This window comes from Macaca fascicularis, chromosome 7 (assembly GCF_037993035.2).
Source record: "Macaca fascicularis isolate 582-1 chromosome 7, T2T-MFA8v1.1".
NCBI lineage: Eukaryota > Metazoa > Chordata > Mammalia > Primates > Cercopithecidae > Macaca > Macaca fascicularis.
In genome coordinates this window covers 175,006,939-175,027,092 of record NC_088381.1, presented here as the reverse complement: position 1 = coordinate 175,027,092, position 20,154 = coordinate 175,006,939, and the positions used below count along the sequence as shown (strand labels likewise).

At 41.1% G+C, this 20,154-nt stretch overlaps 1 protein-coding gene and 1 long non-coding RNA gene across 2 annotated transcripts in view; both read left to right on the top strand.

The window, feature by feature from the left end:
* LOC107126526 (uncharacterized) overlaps positions 1-20,154 on the top strand; it is a 444,698-nt gene that overhangs the window by 36,728 nt on the left and 387,816 nt on the right. The window lies entirely within an intron of this gene.
* LOC135971582 (uncharacterized) lies at positions 17,446-18,495 on the top strand. The gene is made up of 3 exons (XM_065547223.1): positions 17,446-17,518; positions 17,667-17,807; positions 17,891-18,495. The coding sequence occupies exons 1-3, from the start codon at positions 17,446-17,448 to the stop codon at positions 18,493-18,495; spliced, it is 819 nt and encodes a 272-aa protein (XP_065403295.1).

Below are 20,154 nucleotides of genomic sequence, written 5' to 3'. Positions count from 1 at the left end.
AGAACGGTGTGGAGGTTTCCCAGAAAACTAGAAATAGACCTGCCATTTGGTCCAGCAATCCCACTGCTGGGCAACTACCCAAAGGAAAATAAACCATTATTTCTAGAAGATACCGACACTTCTATGCTTACCATAAAACTATTCTCAGTAGCACATATGTCAAACAGAGTGTCCTCAAATGGATGATTTTATAAAAGAATATAGCATGTATGCACAGTTCAATACTAGCCAGCCACAATAAGGAATGAAACTGTGTCTTTTGCAGCAAGATGCATAGAATTGAGGGACAATATAATTAGTGAATTACCTCACAAACAGAATGTCACGTGTCACACGTTACAAGTGCGAGGTAAACAGTGTGTGCACAAGGATATGTAGAGAGAAATTATGGACATTGGAGACTTAGAACGATGGGAGAGCACAAGGTGGGAGATGATGAGACATTATATAATGGGCACAATAAACAATAATTAGGAGTTGTCCAATGATCTTAAAATTGAAATGTAAAATGTGATCAATAAAAGAAATTGATATTAGTTGACCTCATTAAATTTAAAAACTTTCTCTACTCAAGTGACTGTAAGAAAATGAATGCCAGGTTACAGATGAGAAACTGCTTGCAAGTCATATAACCACCAATGTGATTATAATAAGAACCCTCAGAACTCGACTGTGAATAAAAAGGAAACAACCGATGGATAAATTAGACAAGGGTTTGTACAGACGTTTCATCAAAGACGATGTGCAGACGACACAGAAACGTATAAACAGGCTCTCAACAGGATTTTCCATTAGAGAAATTGAAACCAAGTCCACAATGAGACACCACCACACACTTTTTTAAATGACTGAAATGAAGAGGAAATACAGATAACACCAATGCCGGTGAGCATGCCAGGTTGCTAGAGTCTAAATCATTGCTAACGGGAATGCAAAATGAAACAGATACTCAGGAAAATAAGTTTTAGTTTTCTCCAAAATCAAACATGCCCTTAACACCTGACCCTAAGATCCCACTCCTGAATATTTGCTTCAGAGAAATACAATCTTACATTCACACATAGCTTCTATTAAAATATTCAAGATATTGTGTGTGGGGGTGTGTGTGTTAGAAACTAAAAATAACATAAATGTCTCAAAATTTGAATAGGTGAAGTAACTAGGAAGCATCTATCAATTAAACACCATCAGCAATAAAAAAATAACAAGTGACCGATACATAAACCATTACAGGTGAACTCCAGACATGATGCTAAGTGAGAGAAGCCAGTCGCAAAGATCAAAGGGACACAGCTGTAAGCACCACGGTCATCCTCAGGTGTCAGTGGTTTGGGCTGGGCTTTCTCTGTCTCTTTCCTGACCAGGCCCAGATGTTGATCTCCGCCACATGCAGATGGAAAAATCTATTTTCAACCATGCACTGAGGTTTGAAGTGCTTCACAGACTGAAGCAAACAAACACTGGCTCCTTAGAACAGTGTCCAGCATTTGTTCCAACCACAAGAGAATGTCCTCCAGCTCTCCCCCTCCTCGGTTCTCTCCTGCAAGCCAGCAGCCGTGCAGTTTAGTCTGCATCTCCCATACATCCACCCATCTCGTTCCAAGGGCCTTCCACTACACCCTCCACTCTTTTTGAGAGCACCAGCAGCCTTTGAACTTTTCCACATTCTGTTGTTACTGAAGTTAGGATGCTTGGGACCAAATTAAGGATCATATGTTATGACTGAATTCCAGCACTCCCTCTCTTCTGGGACAGAGCACATAACCAAGTTTCTGCAGGTGGAGACCAAATTGAGCTTTTTTCTTCCTCAGCATAGGAGATGAGCGCTAAGTGGAGGGTTGGGCAGAAGCTTCCCATGTTTCCAGTACTTTGGTTCTTGTGGGGTGGAACCTCTGCTGTAGGACAGAGCTAGAAACCAGGGACCCAATGTTTCCAGTGGCTCTGAACCCAGGGCAGAGCCTCCATCCATGAGTGGGGCTCCATGGAAGAAGTGAGTCTCTGGCTCTCAGTAGCTCTTGTCCAGAACTGAGCCTCAGCATCACGTGCTGTGGGCAGGGTCAGAGGGCCAATGTCCTGGCCCCTGGGGAAGAGTTTCCTCTGGTGGGAGCTGGTAGACGGTGTCCTGTCTTCTTGGCTGCATCTTTTGTAGTGGAGGTTACAATACATCATGCTGAGCTGGGATGTGGAAGGAAGTAGGAGCATCTTAGATAAAATATAATGACTGACCTTACTGAGTTTTCTAGATTTTCCTGAATAAATGTTTCTTCACTTGCTCTTTGCTGTCAGAGCCTTTCCAAACCCTGTAATTTTCCAAAATAATTTTCACTGGTCTCCTGAGGGCATGGATTCATTGAGCCCCTCATGCTGTCAATAAGAAATAGAACTTGTTTTTTTTCACTTTTTAGAGAACATCCATGGGCTATAAAATAATGGGTTGGCTTTTCTTCCAACACTTTACTGACACCATCAATTTTCCTCTTGCTTGTAAGGTTTTAACCAGAAGAAAGCCGTCATCATCTTTTCTGTTCTTTTGGAAGGAATCTCCCCTCTACTCACCTCCACTTGCCTGCATGTATTTCTATTTGTCTTTGGTTTTCAGTAGTTTTAATAAGATTTACCTAAATGTGTGTGTTGGGATGAAGGGTCTTCTCCTGCTGTTCTGTGTTCTCTGAGATACATGGATTCACGGTTTACACTGTCTCCATCTTTGTGAAAACAATTAGAAAAAAAGTCTGTGTGTGCCCAGAAACAAGCCTCCCTGAAGGGGGAACAGGACCACCTGGGGGCGCTCAGGACCCACTGAGCACAAGAGCCAGCCTTAGGGCAGGTGCAGATGGGGGTTAAGGTCTGGTTTCCTGTCAGCCCTGTGGCTTCCTCTCCATAAAACAGTTTCCTTTGGGGCACTTGTCTGGATTCCTTATCCTGTTCTTCCTGGGAAGTCTCTGAAGAAGAAACATTTGTCGTAACAAGAGAAAAACTTTCTCACATGCACCAAAGACAGAGTCACCTACAGTCACTGATGCGTGTTTCTCAACCTCACTAACCTTTCAATGCTTCTGAAGTTAATCAGCTAAATCTGTAAAATATGCTGTGTTTAATTCAGCAATGCAGCCCAGCTCAACAGAACTCAAAGGGCCAGCGAGCAGCAGGCTGGATAATGTGCACGCTGGGCACTGGGGCAGAGGGGGTTAGCATCCAGTGCAAGAGAAGAAGGGCCGCCTGTGGTCACTGTCAGGACTCCAAGCCCACAGTTCCAATTGTAGGTGATCCCTGGCAAAGGAAGAGAGACCCCACCAATGTTTAGTGTGGATGTCGAGTCTGATGCTTCCACACTCACACCCCAGGTGATTATGAAAATATTTATTAACTCTATTTTTGAGGTGGCTGCTGAGAGCAGCACAGGTCTCTGAAGAAATTACAAACTGGAATTTCCTCGGTAGAGCAGGAAAGGAGGCTGGCTCAGGGCTTCACAACGATTTGGTGCTGGGGTCGGGGCAGGGGTTTCTACTCATGAGAGGGAGCTTGTGTGACTTAAACCTCACACTGGCATCAGATGAGGGGCTTCCGTGATTTCTTACTAGATTTACCACATGCAGGGGATAAGGAGGAGGAAGATAAACCTTAACTCATCAGCAACCTGGCACCAAAACTAAGACCTGACACTTTGTTCTCCCAGCAGCTTTAGAAAATGAGTTTAAAGGAGAGATAAGCGTCCACTATATGTGAAAAGCAAACAGGTCTAAAAAAAAGATTTTTTATTACTGTGAGGACATAATAAAAAGAAAGAGAAGAAGGAATGAGACAGGCAGAGGTGCTGAATCAATGCCCTGTGTGGGGCCTTTTCATTATCCACAGTCATCAGTTTATTCTGAAGGTCTCAGGTCAGCTTCCTGCTTCAAAATATCACAGGCCCTTACAGTATATGTGAAAACTCTCGGTTTGTCGTTCTTCACTAAAGTAGCCTTATAATTAGATGAAATTGTGAATTTAGTCTTCAGTTGTGTTAAAAACAAAACACTATCTACAATTTAGGAAAGTGAGAGTTTATTTTTTATCAAGGGTTACAGCCATCCCGTATGCTGGAAAGCATAGCTTTTGGTAAAGATGAGAGAAAGGCACTCCCACGAAGAAGGGGTTGGGCAGAAGCTTTATGCTGAAGGGTTTGGTTAAACAGACACAATAGACAGGTTATAGGAGGGGCTATGGATGTTCATGGAGGTGGTCCTGACATATGTATACTGGATACACATACATGTAACTTATGACCCCTATTTACTTACTAGTGAAGACTTAGCATTTAAATTCATTACAGTCAGGCCCTATGTGCCAAAAGCAGAAGCAGAGACACAAAGGTACTCAGTGTGCAGCCTCTGCAAACGGCCAGAGCCAGGCCATGGTCAGTGGTCTCTGATCAGGAGAAAGTTCCTGATATGAGTCTAGTGTTCAAGCAAAGCTGGGGTTACGGCTTGTGGAACAGGGGTCAGTTCATCAGGGGATGGGCTGCAATTGTCCTCACAGTGCTTGTCTCAGTGCCCGTGCTTACTGAGCCACTAGAGAAAAGGAATCACCTATTGGCAGTTAGAACACAGTTTACCTTTTAAGTGTACGAGTGAGTGGCAAAACCCTTGCCTGGCAAGGCCTTAGGTCTTGTTTATAATTTGACATCTTATTGCCACAGAAAGTCTGGTCTGTCAGTCGTATGACCTACATTTTTACATTAGTGTTAGTCATTGTTGTGTCTAAACCGCAAAGGGGAGTGAGTATAAGAGGGGTATCTGATCTCTTGTTTTGTCATGGCTGGGAACTCAGTTTTTAGATTTTTTGAGTGGTCCCCTAGGCCAGCAGATGGAACATTTAGTCAGTTGCAGGGCTTAGGGTTTTATTTTTAGTTTAAAGTTTATAAATATGAACTCAAGTATTGACATTCTTCTATTTCACTGCTGTGTTGTGGTTAAAAGTACCTGGTAAGACTCCTTCCAAAGTGGATCAAGAGCAATATTCTACCTGGATGTTTCTTTCAGTAGATACAATTTCCTGGCTGAATGTCATTGGGGGCTTTTGAAAAGATGCAGAAAATTGGTAGCTTTAATCTACTGATGAATTGAGTGGGTAAAATACAGTCATCACTTTCAATACTTTGTCAGGCATGCGTGAAGTGGGACAGAGGTGAGCACTGGAGGTAAATCTGTAAATGTGTGGGCCTTCTAGCTACCAAATCATACGCGACTGACTGATGTCAAATCGTAGGCTAATAACTGATATCTCCCTGAGGGAGTTGACTATAATGCTTTACTGCTAGGGAGAGAAACTTTGGCCAGTGAAATTCAAGATTTTCTTAAGGTTTTGATAGTTTTAGTTTAAGGGTGACAATTTTCTTCCACATTTTCAGAAGGTTGTGGATGGGACACATGCTGTGTTCTATAAGTAATGCCAATGCCTTCCATGTTCAGATAACATTAAACAAGCATGAGATTGTTTGGGGTGATGATCCACTATAATATGTTTACTTTTAGTTATTAGGCCATTTCATTTTGCTTTAGATTTTGCTTTCTAAGTTATATTAGTCAGGTCTCTAAAATGTAGGAGTGCATCTAAAATTTGTTATTTTGTTGTGCATTTTTACATGTTCCAGAAGATGTGAGAAATTGCTTTGTGTCAAGAGCATCCTGAAGACAGGCACTCTTCTAGAACTTGAATTTAATCCTTGTGTTTGGTTTATTGACAAGCTCTGTTGACTGCAATAACTTCCGCCATCCATGCTGACTTTATATCACATAGAGGAACAAATTCTGAATGAAAGGTTGTACTACTCAATTGAGTGCATAACCTCCAGTTTCTTTACTGACGTGTGATTCATCAGAGATGATATTAGATCAAGGATTTCAATGGGAATCTGATCTAAAAGATGTAAACATGTTTTCCTAATTTACATAGAATTACTGTGAACACGCTGCTAGTATTCAGCCATGTCTCCTGTCTATCACACTGAATCCATGCTAACTTTGACCTAAAAGTTACCACTTGTTCTAATGTTCAAATATGTTATTTTTATTTTAATGTCTCTAGATTATAATGTGTGACTATTTTAGACAAGAGTGAAGGAAAGCAATGATAACTGACTATAAATGAGAAAAAGCACAACCTAATGATATGAAAGTCAGGACATGAGTGTCTCCAGGCTTGTCTATTTCAAGAGCTCATGTACCCAGGGGATTTCTTTTCTCAATTTTACACAGAGCAACACCCAAAATGTCCATTTCCCCTCCCATTGACTCTTATCATCGGTTGCTATGTCAGTTTGCTTAGAATTTTGGTCTCCAGCTCCACCCAATTTGCTGCAAAAACAGGATTTCATTCTTTTTTACAGCAGCATAGTATTGCACTGTGTATAAGTACCATGTTTTTTATCCAGTCTATAACCGATGGGCATTTAGGTTGATCCCATGTCTGTGGTACTGTGAACTGCACAGTGAAACACACATGAGTGGATATGTCTTTTTGTTACAATAATTTGTTTTTTCTTGGGCATATACCCAGTAATGAGATTGCTGAGGGGAATGGTAGCTCTGCTTTAATTTATTCATGAAATCTCCAGACTGATTGCCATAGTGCTTGGAGCAAGTCACATTTTCACCAAAAGTATGTAAGTGTTCCCTTTTCTCTATAGCTTTGCCTGCATCTGCTAATTTCTGATCTTTTAGTGATAGTAATTCTGACAGGTGTCAGATAGTATCTCCTTTGGTTTTGATTTGCACTTATCTCACGATTGATGATGCTGTGCATTTTTATATGTTACTTATTCACTTGTATGTCAGTGTTTGAGAAGCTTCTGTGCATGTCCTTTCCCCATTTTTAATAGGGTTATCTAGTTTATACTGATGATTTAAGTTCCCTACAGATTACCACGTTACACACACTAAGATAACCAGGATTCAAAAATGAACAGAAAAACATAATCACTTGTAGGCAAAGACACATTGAATTTGGAATGGTCATGGTTGCTGGTTGGTATTGAAATGGGACAGCAACTTTGGAAAATGGTCTTCACGGAAAACCTTATACAAAAATGTACCTGGTGTCACCACTCACAGTAGTTAAATGGAGAATACAGCTCAAGTGCCCATCGACTGCCACAGGGATGAAGATGCTGCGGTGTGTCTGTGTGTCTGTAACCCACAGGGATGAAGACGCTGCAGTGTGTCTGTGTGTCTGTAACCCACAAGGATGAAGACGCTGTTTTGAATTTTGTTTATGTGGTGGATCACGGTTATTGATACATGAATGTTGAGCCATCCTTGCATCCCTGAAACAAAACTTAGTAGATTGTGGCATTTTATCTTTTTGATATGTGATTGGATTCAATTTTCTTGTGTCTAGTTGAGGATTTTTACATCTATAGTCATCAGTGATATTGATCTGTAGTATTCCTTTTTGGGTCCTGGCATGGATGTGGTATCAGGCTGTTAGTGGCTTTGTGGAATGAGTTAGCGAGAAATACACTCTACTCAATTTTTTGAAAAGGTTTCTGTAGAATTGCTAGCAGATCTTTTAGTATATTGGGCAGAATTCACCGTTTAAAATCATCTGTTTTAGGGCTTCTTTGTTGAGACTTCTTAAAATTACTGCTTGAATATCAATAATGTTTGTTTGTCTCTTCAGGATTTTTATTTCTTCCTGTTTCAATCTTGGGAGATTGCATGTTTTCAGACATTTATCTGTTCACCCTAAATTTTCTAGTTTGTTAGCCTGGAGATGTTCATAGTGGTCTATGTTGATCATTTATATTTCTATGGCATCAGTTGTAATCTTTTCTTGTTTGTTTCTCATTCTGCTTTTTTAAATTGTCTGTCTACTTTACTTGCCTAATCTAGCTAGTGGTCTGTAAGTTTTGTTTATCATCTCAAAAGCCCAATGTTTTATTTTGTTGGTTCTTTGTATTTCTTGGTTCTTAACTTTATCTAGTTCTGCTCTGGTCTTTGTTATTTGTTTTCTTCTACTGTGTGTTTAGTTTATTGTGGTTTTTCTAATTCTTTGATATGTAATGTTAGGTTGTTAATTTGTAAGCTTTGGATCTTTTTGATGAGGTCATTTAACACTATAATCTTCCCCCTTAGCACAGGTTTTTGCTGCAAAGGTTTTGGTATGCTGCTTCTCTATTTTTATACATTTCAAAGCATGTTACAATATGCTTTTTAATTTTATAGTTGACCCAAATTTCATTCAGTAGCAGGATGTTTAATTTTCGTGTGTGTGTGTGTGTGTAGTTTTGAGTATTCTTCTAGGGTTTGATTTCTAGCTTTATATTACTGTGGTCTGACAAGATAATTCATTTTTTAAAAAGTTGAGACTTTTATTTCTGGCATAGTATATAATCCATCTTAGAAAATATTCCTTGCTAATGGGAATAATGTATATTCTGCAGTCATCAGAATTGAATGTTCTGTTAATATCTTTTGGGTTTATTTGGTCTAGAGTCCAATTTAAGTCTAGTGTTTCCTTGTTGATTTTCTTTCTCAATGATTTTTCTAGGATTGTCAGATGGGCATTGAAGTCCATCACAATTGTATTGTTATCTATGTTCTTCCTTAGGTCTAATAGTATTTGTTTTATGAACATGGGCTTTCTGGTGTAGAGCACATATATATTTAGAATTGGTATTTTTAATCAATCATTTTATCATTATGTAATGACTTTCTTTGTCTTTATCTACTGGTGTTTACTGAAAGTTTGTTTTGTATGATATAAGCATAGCTACTCTTGCTTGCTTTTGGTTTCCATTTGCATGAAATATCTTTTTTCACCCTCTTGATCTTGAATCTATGTGTTTTTACCAATTAAGGGAGTTTCATGTCAGCAGCATAAATTTCAAAACTCTTTTTTATTCTTTCTACCAATGTATATATTTTAGGTGAAGAATTTAACTTATTTATATCCAAACTTAATAGTGATGTGTGAGGTGTGGATCCTGTTTCATGTTAATCATTAACTAGTGGCTTTGTAGTCTTAATTGTGTAATAGTTTTATGAGTGAATTTTATAATTTTGTGTTGTTTATGATGGTTAGTATTCACCTATGGCTTCCATATTTAGGACTCCCTTTAGCATTTCTTGTAGTTCTGGTCTAGTGTAAATAAATATTCTTAGCATTTTCTTACCTTAGAAACACTTTATTTCTCCTTCATTTATGAAGCTTGGTTTAGCAGGAGACAAAATGAATTATTGACACAGAATTTTTTTCGTTTATTTTTTCTTTAAGTAGTCTGAAACTGAGAGTTCAATCTTTTCTATATCATAAGTTTATGTTGAGAAGTGCATTGTTAGTTTAATAGAATTTCAGATAAATTATTAGACACTTTTTTGTGAATTTTAGAATGTTTTTCTTCCTATTTACTTTAGAGAGACTGAGGACTGTAGATGTTGGTTATGTCTGTTTTCCAGTGTCTTGTCATGGAGTTTTCTGAACTTCTTTTATCTGCATGTGAAAATCTCTAGCAAGACTAGGGATATTTTCCTCAATTATTTCATCAATTTGGTCTTCTAAAAATTTTTACTAATTTTCTCCCTCAGGAATATCCACAATCCACTGTTTCAATTGTTTTACATAATCCTATACTTCCCAAAGATTTTGTTCACTTTTATCTGACTGAGTTAATTTGAAATATCTGTCTGTTAGGTTTGATGTTCTTTCTTCAGTTTAGTATAGTCCATTGTTAAAGTTTTAAACTGTATTTTCTAATTATAATTCAATGAAGTTTTTATTCCCAGAGATTATTTTTTAAAAATCAAAGTCTTAAGTAAATCTTGAATTGTTCTGGTTTTTGTTTTTTGTTTTTTGACACAGAGTCTTGCAGTGTCGCCTGGACAGGAGTGCAATGGTGTGATCTTGGCTCACTGCAACCTCCGCCTCCCGGGTTCATGCAATTCTGCCTCCGCCTCCTGAGTAGCAGGGATTACAGGCACACACCACCACACCAAGCCAATGGTTTGTATTTTTAGTAGAGATGGCTTTTCACTATGTCGGCCAGACTGGTCTAGAACTTCTGACCTCATGATCCCCCCTCCTCGGCCTCCCAAAGTGCTAGGATTACAGGCATAAGCCACAATGTCTGGCCTGAGTGGTTCTGATTTATTTGTATTGGTTCTCAATCTCTTTTGGATTTAATCGAGCTTCTTTAAAATAAATATTTTTGAATTACTTATCTGAGATTTTAAATATATCATGTTGTTTAGATTCTGTTGCTGGAGAGCTAAGGTGATATCCAGGGTCTTATAATTCTGCTTTTTCATACTTCCAGAATTGCTTATCTGCTTGCTTTTCATTGGCTAAACTATCTCTCACTACTTTTGAACTTATTTTGATTTTAATGAAAATTTCATTCCCTTTAGAATGTGAATATCATGCATATTGGGTGGGTCTTTTTATTTGGTTCTTGGTTTACTCAGTGGCAAAGACTCTGTAATTGTTTCTTGTCTATAGATGGTCATTATTTAGTGGCTTTCTGAAATGATGGTTGTAAAACAAGGTACTGGGCCTGTGAGCAGGCTCACTGCCTCCTGCAGGTCCTAGATAGTGGAGGCCTCAGGAACTGTTTCTCATTTGGGATGCATTTGTTTCAGCAGATTTTATATTGGGTTGTTAAGTTTACCCTTCACGTTAGTAGGTGGCCTTACAGGTTTGAGCTGACTGTGGCAGAAGCAGATGAGTACATGCTTGATATCTGTGCACAGGGAGAAGCTCTCCGTTGCCTCAGGCAATGGGCTGGTCTATGAAATGCGCAGTGACCTGAGTTCTCTGCTGAGCTCCTGAGAGGGTGACAAACATGAACCACTCAGCCTGGTATACAAAAGCACCAGCCTTGATGGAAATGGCCAGGTGAGGGGCATCTACTCAGTGTGACTTATTTTGTTATTAATAGTTTTAGTGTTGTGCCTTTTCCAAATTCAAGCTTTAGTAGTAACATACTGAGCATGTGAGCAGGCCCGTGGTCTTTTGCGGGGCTGGAATCACAGAAGTATTGAGAAGCTAATCTCATTTTCAACTGCTGTACACTGGTGGTAGCGGCTTGTATTAGGTCATGCAGTTTGAACATCCGGCCAGTAGGTGGCGCGTGCAGGTAAGAGCCGGCTATGGGGGCTGCAGAAGGATTTACGCTTTACCAGTGGTTAAAGTGGGAAATTTGTCACGTTCCAGATCTTAGAGAAAAGACTTTTAGTTATTTCTCATTCATTATAATATTACCTGAAAGTCTCTGGAATACAACTTTTTATTATGTCGAGATGTGTTCTTTGTATACACATTTTTAATTTTTTTTTTTTTTCCTGAGAGGATGTGGAGTTTCATCAAATGCTTTTTCAGCATCAATTGAAAACATAATAATACGTGAATTAAAGATCTAAATGTAAAACCTAAGACTATAGAAACTCTGGATAATACCCTAGGCAATACAATTTAGTACATAAGAACTGGCGAAGACTTTATTCTGAAAATGATAGAAGCAATTTTAACAAAATCAAAAATTGACAAATGGGACCAAGCAAACTAATGAGCTTCTGCATAGCAAGATATACTATCAACAGAGTAAACAGGCAACCTCTAGAATGGGAAGTAAAGTATTTGCCACCTATACATCTGACAAAGGTCTAACATTTATAATATACATGGAATTAAACAAACATACAAGAAAGAAAAAGTGGTCAAAGGACATGAAAGACACTTACAAAAAGGCCACATATGGCCAAATAGCATAGGAAAACATGCTGAATATCACTATCATTGGAGAAGTACATATTAAAACTACAGTGAGGTACCATCTCACATCAGTCAAAATGGCTAATCTTAAAAAAAGTAATAACAGATGCTGCTAAGGTTTCAAGAAAAGGGGAACATTTATACACTTTTGGTGGGAATATAAATTAGTTCAGCCATGGTGGAAAGCAGTGTGGTGATCCCTCCAATAACCTAAAACCGAAGTTTCATTTGACCCAACAATCCCACAGCCGGACAGACACCTAAAGGAATATAAACATGTAGGTTCACTGCAGCACTATTCACAATAGCATACACATGGAATTTACCCAAATGCTCACAGTGGCAGTGGACTGAGAATCCTCCATTAGCTGCCTGTCTGTGGCACTGAGTTGATTGACAATCTTCAGAATCATCCATGAAGAAGAGTCCTGAGGTTCATCAGATACTTGTAGACACTCAGGTGAACCAAAGGAATTAACTGAATTGAGGGCTGCCAGCCATTTCCATGTCACTAGGAATAATTGCCATCTAAGTGTAAAAGTCTACATCACTCAGAATACACTGCATGACAGGCTGATTCAAAAAAATCCAACCCCACAGAGGCTCCACAGCAACCCTTACAGTTCTTTCAAGGAAGAAATTATCTCCAAGTTAAGTGAGTCATTATAGGTGTTCTGAGCTATGGTAAACATTGGATTAGGACCAGATTTGTCTGAGTTCAATGTAATTATTATACTCAGCTGCTGGTCCCATATGGCCTGAACATGAATAACTTAAATGAGCCTGGCTGTGTGATTTGTTATATGAAAATCTGAACTAAATAAACACAAAGAGCATGTCTGGACAAGCATGAGGGTGAGAGATCCTGGGGGCCCCACCCCCCTATACTCTTATCGCCCTTTCCTCCAGGAACCTCCAGGTTCTCAGGGCAAGAATCCACCTAGATGCCCGCATGGCTGTATTACCAGGAGACCAAATCTCTGATAAAACACCGAGACCTTCTTCAGGCAGACAAACCGTTTTTACATCCTTATGTATGTGGGGAAAGGTAATCCATCCCCATTACAAGCCCATACCTACAGGCTTCCTTTATCATGAAAATGGACACAATTAGCCAAAAGGGGCACATTTACAAAAATTTTCCTGTGATGTACCATCGAGAAAAGAGCAAAAATCAGCTTCACGCCTGGAGACTTCCTGTATCGGGCACAGTCCGGAGAAAGAAGATCACCAGAGTATTAAGATTCATCTGTAAGAACATGTAATGCTTCCGTGTTCCACACATTACGTCTCACCAGTTTAGTCAATATAGATTAAATATGAGAGTGTGGCAATGCACAAACTCTATCTGAGGAGGAAAATAGGATACAAAATGTTCAGGAAAATAGAGCAATTTGAAGGCTCTGACAACAGCAACTTCAGCACCAAGGAACTGATTTCACCCTCATTAGCCTCACATTTACTTTTCATGGCATGTCTGCAGGGTTCGAAAGTGAGACCAGCTGAATTCAATGTGCATGCACTTCCCAGGTGTCCACTTGTATTCTGTTTTCTTTACTTCTGTTTGCAGAAAGTACACACATACTCATCCTTAGTGCCAGTGTAGGGAGTGCTTCCCTTGACATGGATACCAGAAAAGAAAGGAAAAAAGTGGGCCAATTAATGTTAAAATTAGCCACAGTGTGTGTGTGTGTGTGTGTGTGTGTGTGTGTTATTTGAATACTAGAGTAGAATTGGGCTTCTGTCCACGTGCAACTGCACCTGCAGGTATTCTCAGGTGCAATAATCAACTGCAGGACCCTAAAGAAAATAAGAATCCCCCGCCAAATCCTGAAGAGTTTTTGGGTTCACCATATGTCAAACGATTCAGTGCCTCTGGAGCTCCAGGAAAGGGCTCCCCAGTGATGCATGAGATCTTTTCTTAGGGTCTCCCTGTACAGTTCTCTGGGTTTCCTAAGGCCAATTCAGTATTTCAAATCATGGTGTGAGAAGCATGTTGTGTCACGGAAGGAGAATTCTGAGCCAGGGCACAGCCACTTTATACCGGGCTAGAGACACTGGTAGGAATAGACTCTGGAAGCTCAGACAGAAATGCTCCTGCTGGGTAGGGGCTGGGTAGCAGGGGGCACTCAGGATAAACCCAGCACAGGCTCCCGCCCCAGAGCAGGTGCACAGTAGGCTGGAGAGGGGTTCCCCTCAGGGCCCCGGACTTCCTTTAAAAATATCTAATATAAGTATTTCACAAGGACTTCTGATGTTTGTATAAATATTCCATTCGATTGTGAGCATTTATCAAACTGGATGTTGTAATGAGAACCACTTTCACAATGGGGATTTCAAACTCTGCTAGTTATCTTAATAGTAAGCAGCTGGAGGTCAGGAAGTGATCCTTTCTTTTAAATCAGTGCAATTTTTGGACAAACACACTCATTCCCAAAATAACGCATTCACATATTAAGGTCTAGAAATGGTTCAAGTTGCCCCTAATTCATTCAAATGTGTATTAAAAGTGAGGTGCATGTCCTGGGAGAGCTTGTTCTCTAGTGGGGGAAGCTCTGTCAACACAGAGTTCAGGGATGTATAGGGGAAACATGGCCTCTAACAGGATTACGGCTTGAACCCTCAGCTTCTACAACTGTGTCGTCCATGTGTCATGTATTTGCTCTTTCTCATACTGGGTCAGGAATTGGGCTATTAAATAGCATCCTTCAAGAATATGCAAATCACTGAGGTTAATACAGAGAACTCTGTGCCCTGAGAGCATCACCCAACAACCACACCCCTCCTCGGGACCACACCCTACCATGGACAGGACCCATAGGATCCTCTTCTTGGTGGCAGCAGCAAAAGTTAAGGGGCTCCCCAGTTCCAGGGCTGACAGAGAAACCAGGCCAGTCGAGTGAGACTTCCCGCAATCCTGTGTCCTCTCCACCGGTGTCTACTCCCAGGTGCAGCTGGTGCAGTTTGGGCCTGAGGTGAAGCAGCCTGTGGCCTCAGTGAAGGTTTTCTGCAAGGCTTCTGGTTACAGCTTTACCACCTATGGTATGAATTGGCTGAGACAGGTCCCTGGAGAAGGGCTTGAGTGGATGGGACGGATGAACACCAACACTGGGAACCCAACGTATGCCCAGGGCTAAACAGGACGGTTTGTCTTCTCCATGGACACCTCTGTCAGCACAGCGCATCTGCAGATCAGCACCTAAAGGCTGAGGACACGGCCGTGCGTTACTGTACGAGAGACACAGTGTGGACACCCACATCCTGAGAGAGTCAGAAGCCCTGAGGGAAGAGGTAGCTGTGCTGAGCTGACGCAGTGGTGCAGCAGTTTCTTTATCTTCCATATGATCTCATTTTGCATCAACTTCCACCGTTATATTAGCCGTGAATGTGGGATAGATGGGTGCGCCTAAGAGATCCCTAACTTGCCCATTTTGATGGGTTTCCAGAAGACATGAGAAGCCACTTTGTTTGCAAAGCATCCCAAAGCCATGCCCTGCACCACACACGAGTGCCCATTTCCTGGTCTTTGGTTAACTGTAAAACGCTCATCAGTGCACCTGGGCTAATTTCATCAGGTAGAGGAATGTGTTCTAAAGGAAAGCTAGTTGTAATAGCAATTCCTGATCAATAACCTTCAGCTTCATTGTTTTTGGGTGATCCATCAACTAATTACATTACATCAAGGTTCTCAATGGGAGTTTCTAATAAATATAAGGGATAAATAGAAGTTACCTAATTAAAATAATACAATTGTGAACACAACCTCAATATTCAACCATGTCTCCACCCTTCACACCCTTCACCACAAAGGAATTTTCATCTCTCCTGGAAGTTGGGTTCGTTTTGAAATCAGTGATTTTTTTTCATTTTAATATCTCAATATTATTATATGTGACTATTTTATCAGAAAGTGAGTTATGAGAACTTGAACTAAACAACTGAAAACAAATTCACAACTAATTAAGCAAGATGATAGAATGTGATTGGCTCCAGGCTTTGATCATTAAGCAGTTTATGTACCCACACTGTAAACTTACCCATCTTCCTGTTACCTTCATGGCACAGTCAACTCCCATTATGGAAGAAATGGTGAGGGCATTTTTAAGGGTCACGCACAGTTACAAAAATAGACAGGGTAAGCTGAGGAGTTCATTGTTTAAATTCCCATTTGAAGAAGTAGAATCAACTACTTTTCTGAATGGCTCACAATGACTCCAGCTCACTCACAGAGCTCAGACAGAAACCTCCCTTCAGGGTGGGAGCTGGGCTGCAGAGGGCACTCGGTACCTATAAAGGTGAAAATGGGCTGTCAGATGGAACTTCCCCGTCACCTCAACATGGAATTTATTGTTTCATTTCATTAGCACTCTTTACATAATGGTTCATTTGTTTTGGTCTGTTCATTACTTGTATTTTTCAAAGGAATCTCACTTGAATCTTTACTCTTTTGCATTTTGTCTCCAGGACAAGGTTGGGAAGTGTTACCTCCAGCATCATAACATGATCTAGTGACCTGACACATTTGTGGCAAAGTATCCCTACCAATTCAGAAGCTCTTTGGTTTTCTTTCCATGAAATAGAATTATTTCTTCTGTTCTGTGTATGAGCATATCCTAGCAATCCTGTACACACCCACATAGATGTCTACAAGCCTATGAATTATTCTCTGTAAATAAAAATTTATCTCAATTTCCCTCAATGTTCATAATTCTCGTGATGGTGAGGAACGTCTTTCTGGATCTGTTTAAACAAAATGTCCAGAGACCACCTGGTAGGTAAGGGGTTCACCTGGCTCTGGATGTTGGCTCTGTGTCTTTCCCTCTGTTGTCCCACAGGTCAGCTCACTTGTTCAGTCCCAACAAGACAGTCTAGGTTTGTCCTGATGTTAAAACACACCCAACTTCTGATGACTCTCCTGTTACCCACATCCATGGAGATAGATTATTTATTATATAATTCACCAAACTAATTTCATATGCCCAAGATGTAATACCGCAAACTCTAAGGTATGTTCATGCAATTCAATGAAGGAGAAACTCTTTCAGACACAGGTGTACCTGAAATGATAAATATGTGGTTAAGGACTCTGGGCTTGAGTGTCATTGTCCCGCCATGTTTCAGAAGTGTGACCTGTCAGGGAAGAACCAGAGTTCCTTGTGCTCTCAGAGGGGAGGGCTCACAGATGTCCTCTCTTGTTCCCAGGAAAGGCAATTGCACTAATCTTGATGATGAGACTATACTCTGTGCTGACCTATTATCGTTTTTGACTGAAATTGTCACTGTGATCCCCAATCTACATCTATTCACACAGAAGTGTATAAAGGTCAGGCCACATTCTCAGCATCACGCACTGAGACGGTTGGAGATACGTCCCACTACCTTCTCCTTAGATAGCAGACAGAATCCTAAACATCAAATGATCACAAAATGGAAGGCCTCAGATTTTTTTTTTTTTTTTATGACGCACTGTCTGGGACAGATATATTCTCTCTAACCATGATGGATATTCTGAATTACAATAAACATTGCATGGATGTAGGTTTGTATAAATTCACTGTGACAGATATATTTAGCTGCTGCCCTAATGTTTTGAATGGAGATTTGACAATTTAGATAACCTGGATATTTGGTTGGTTTCATATAAATCTTCACGGGTAGAACAGCTTTGAACCTATTACAAAAATCTCTCCTTGATTCATGATCACACTCATCTCCCAGACCAGCTCCTTGAGCACATCTCGCTACCTGGAAGAAGAGGACTCTGGGCTTGGTGAGGGGAGGCCCCAGGAAGAGAACTGAGTTCTCAGAGGGCACAGCCAGCATCCTCCTCTCAGGGTGAGCCCCAAAGACTGGGGCCTCCCTCATCCCTTTTCACCTCTCCATACAAAGACACCACCCACATGCAAATCTTCACTTAGGCACCCACAGGAAACCACCACACAGTTCCTTAAATTCAGGGTCCAGCTCACAAGGGAAATGCTCTCTGAGAGTCACGGACATCCTGTGCAAGAACATGAAGCACCTGTGGTTCTTCCTCCTCCTGGTGGCAGCTCCCAGATGTGAGTGTCTCGGGGATGCAGATATGACGATATGGGAGGCTGTCTCTGATCCCAGGGCTCACTGTGGGTCTCTCTGTTCACAGGGGTCCTGTCCCAGGTGCAGCTGCAGGAGTCGGGCCCAGGACTGGTGAAGCCTTCGGAGACCCTGTCCCTCACCTGCGCTGTCTCTGGTGGCTCTATCAGCAGTTACTGGTGGGGCTGGATCCGTCAGCCCCCAGGGAAGGGACTGGAGTGGATTGGGTATATCGGTGGTGGTAGTGGGAGCACCGAATACAACCCCTCCCTCAAAAGTCGAGTCACCATTTCAAGAGACACGTCCAAGAACCAGTTCTCCCTGAAGCTGAGCTCTGTGACCGCCGCGGACACGGCCGTGTATTACTGTGCGAGAGACACAGTGAGGGGAGGTGAGTGTGAGCCCAGACACAAACCTCCCTGCAGGGAGGCGGAGGGGGCGGGCGCAGGTGCCGCTCAGGACCAGCAGGGGGCGCGCGGGGCCCACAGAGCAGGAGGCCGGGTCAGGAGCAGGTGCAGGGAGGGCGGGGCTTCCTCATCTGCTCAGTGCTCTCCCTCCTCACCAGCACCTCAGCTGTCCCCAGGGCTCCTCTTTCTTTATTGTCTGTGGTTCTGCTTCCTCACATTCTTCTGCCAGAAAAGAAAGGAGGAAGGCACATTTTCCTCTTACAATTGAGGTTTCACCGATTACTAGGACCTTTCCTACAAGTTCCTGCATGGCCCATTATTCCTTAGTGATTAAAAAAATATCTATTCTAATGCTTCTCACCATCTCTTGGTTTGTGTCATCAATTGAATTGTGCCCTCTTTGAAATTCATATGCTGAAACCTTAAATTCAATGGATCTATATTGGAATTTTAATGATACAATTAAGGTTAAATGTGGTCATAATGTGAGAACCTAATGCAATAGATGTGCTGTCTTTATAAGAAGAGGAAGTGACACCAGAGACCTCTCACTTTTCACGTGCACGCAGAGAAGAGGCCATGTGGAGACGCAGTGTATTAGAAGGTGCCCCAGTGTAAGCCATGAGGAAGGTGCACCAAGAACCAACCCTGCCAGCACCTTGATCTTCAACATTCAGACTTCAGAATTGTAAGAAAATCAATATTTGTTGTTTAAGCCACCCACTCCGTGTTGTCTTCTTATGAAGACCCAGACAGACTAATACCACGTAACTCATAACTCTGTTAGCGCTGTCCCCTGGATGGAGAATCAGCCCACTGAAGCTGGGCACATCTCTCAGATTTCTACATAAAGTAGACAAAAAATAGTAGCTGTGATATAAAAACTTGTCATGTCCCTGTTGACCAATTTCTGGGCAAAGTGTTTTAATGAAGCTCTTGGGGCTTTTTCACAAAAGTTGTCTTTTATCTTTTCTGAAGACCTAACTAATGGACAATGGGTACCAGCTGGATGGAGACTGACCACTGACCATCCTCTGCTGTCTCCTTAGCATGCCACAGAAAACCACACCAACATCATTCTATGTCTTCAACTTTCTAAATTTGCACTGAATCTATTGCTAAATGAGGAGTTACATGAGGTCTGAGTTTTGTTCTGTTCTTCCCCGTCTTCCTCAATTACCAAGGAAAGAAGAGGCTTTCAATGAAAATTGGCTGTCAATGCCCCCAATGCACATCACTTTTTAAGGTCCAGGAACTTTATTTGGGGGATAGTGATATAAACTTTTAAATGGAAAGCCCTAAAGCACATACAACAGCTGAAGGAATGGCCACTGTGCACCTGAGGACGGATGAGGCAAATGGTAGGGTCCCTTCCGCCAAGACGGTCCTGGGTATGTGATGGTTGGATGCATCATGCATATGGAATTAAGGACCGGACTGAAGTAGAAACAAGGGCCACATACCATAGAAAAACAAGAAAAGAACAGATGCGTATCCGTGAAGACAGGTAATTAAATTTGTTGAGTTTAAGATGAATTTGTTTCCGAAGTTTTTAATGTTCTTAGCTAAATATGAATCTTTTCAACAAACTGAGAATTAAAAGGAGAATGGAGTTAGAAGGTGAGAGACAAAAAAAGTCCTGAAAGAGCAGAAAGAAAATTCACACAAAACTGTCACATGACAGAGGCCAGAATGGAGCTGATGCAGCTGTCTCATTATTCTGCAAACCAAGTTGAGACCCTTTGGTGTTTAAGGCAGGCCCAGCGGTGAAGAACTCCTTTAGTTTTTGCTTCTCTGGGAAAGGTCTTACCTATCCTTTATTTTACAAAAAGATTTACATGGTAATGTTTCTTGGTTGGCAGACTTTTGTTTGTTTTTCGGTTTTTTCCCCCAGCAATTTGAATACAGTCATGGGCCACCTAACAAT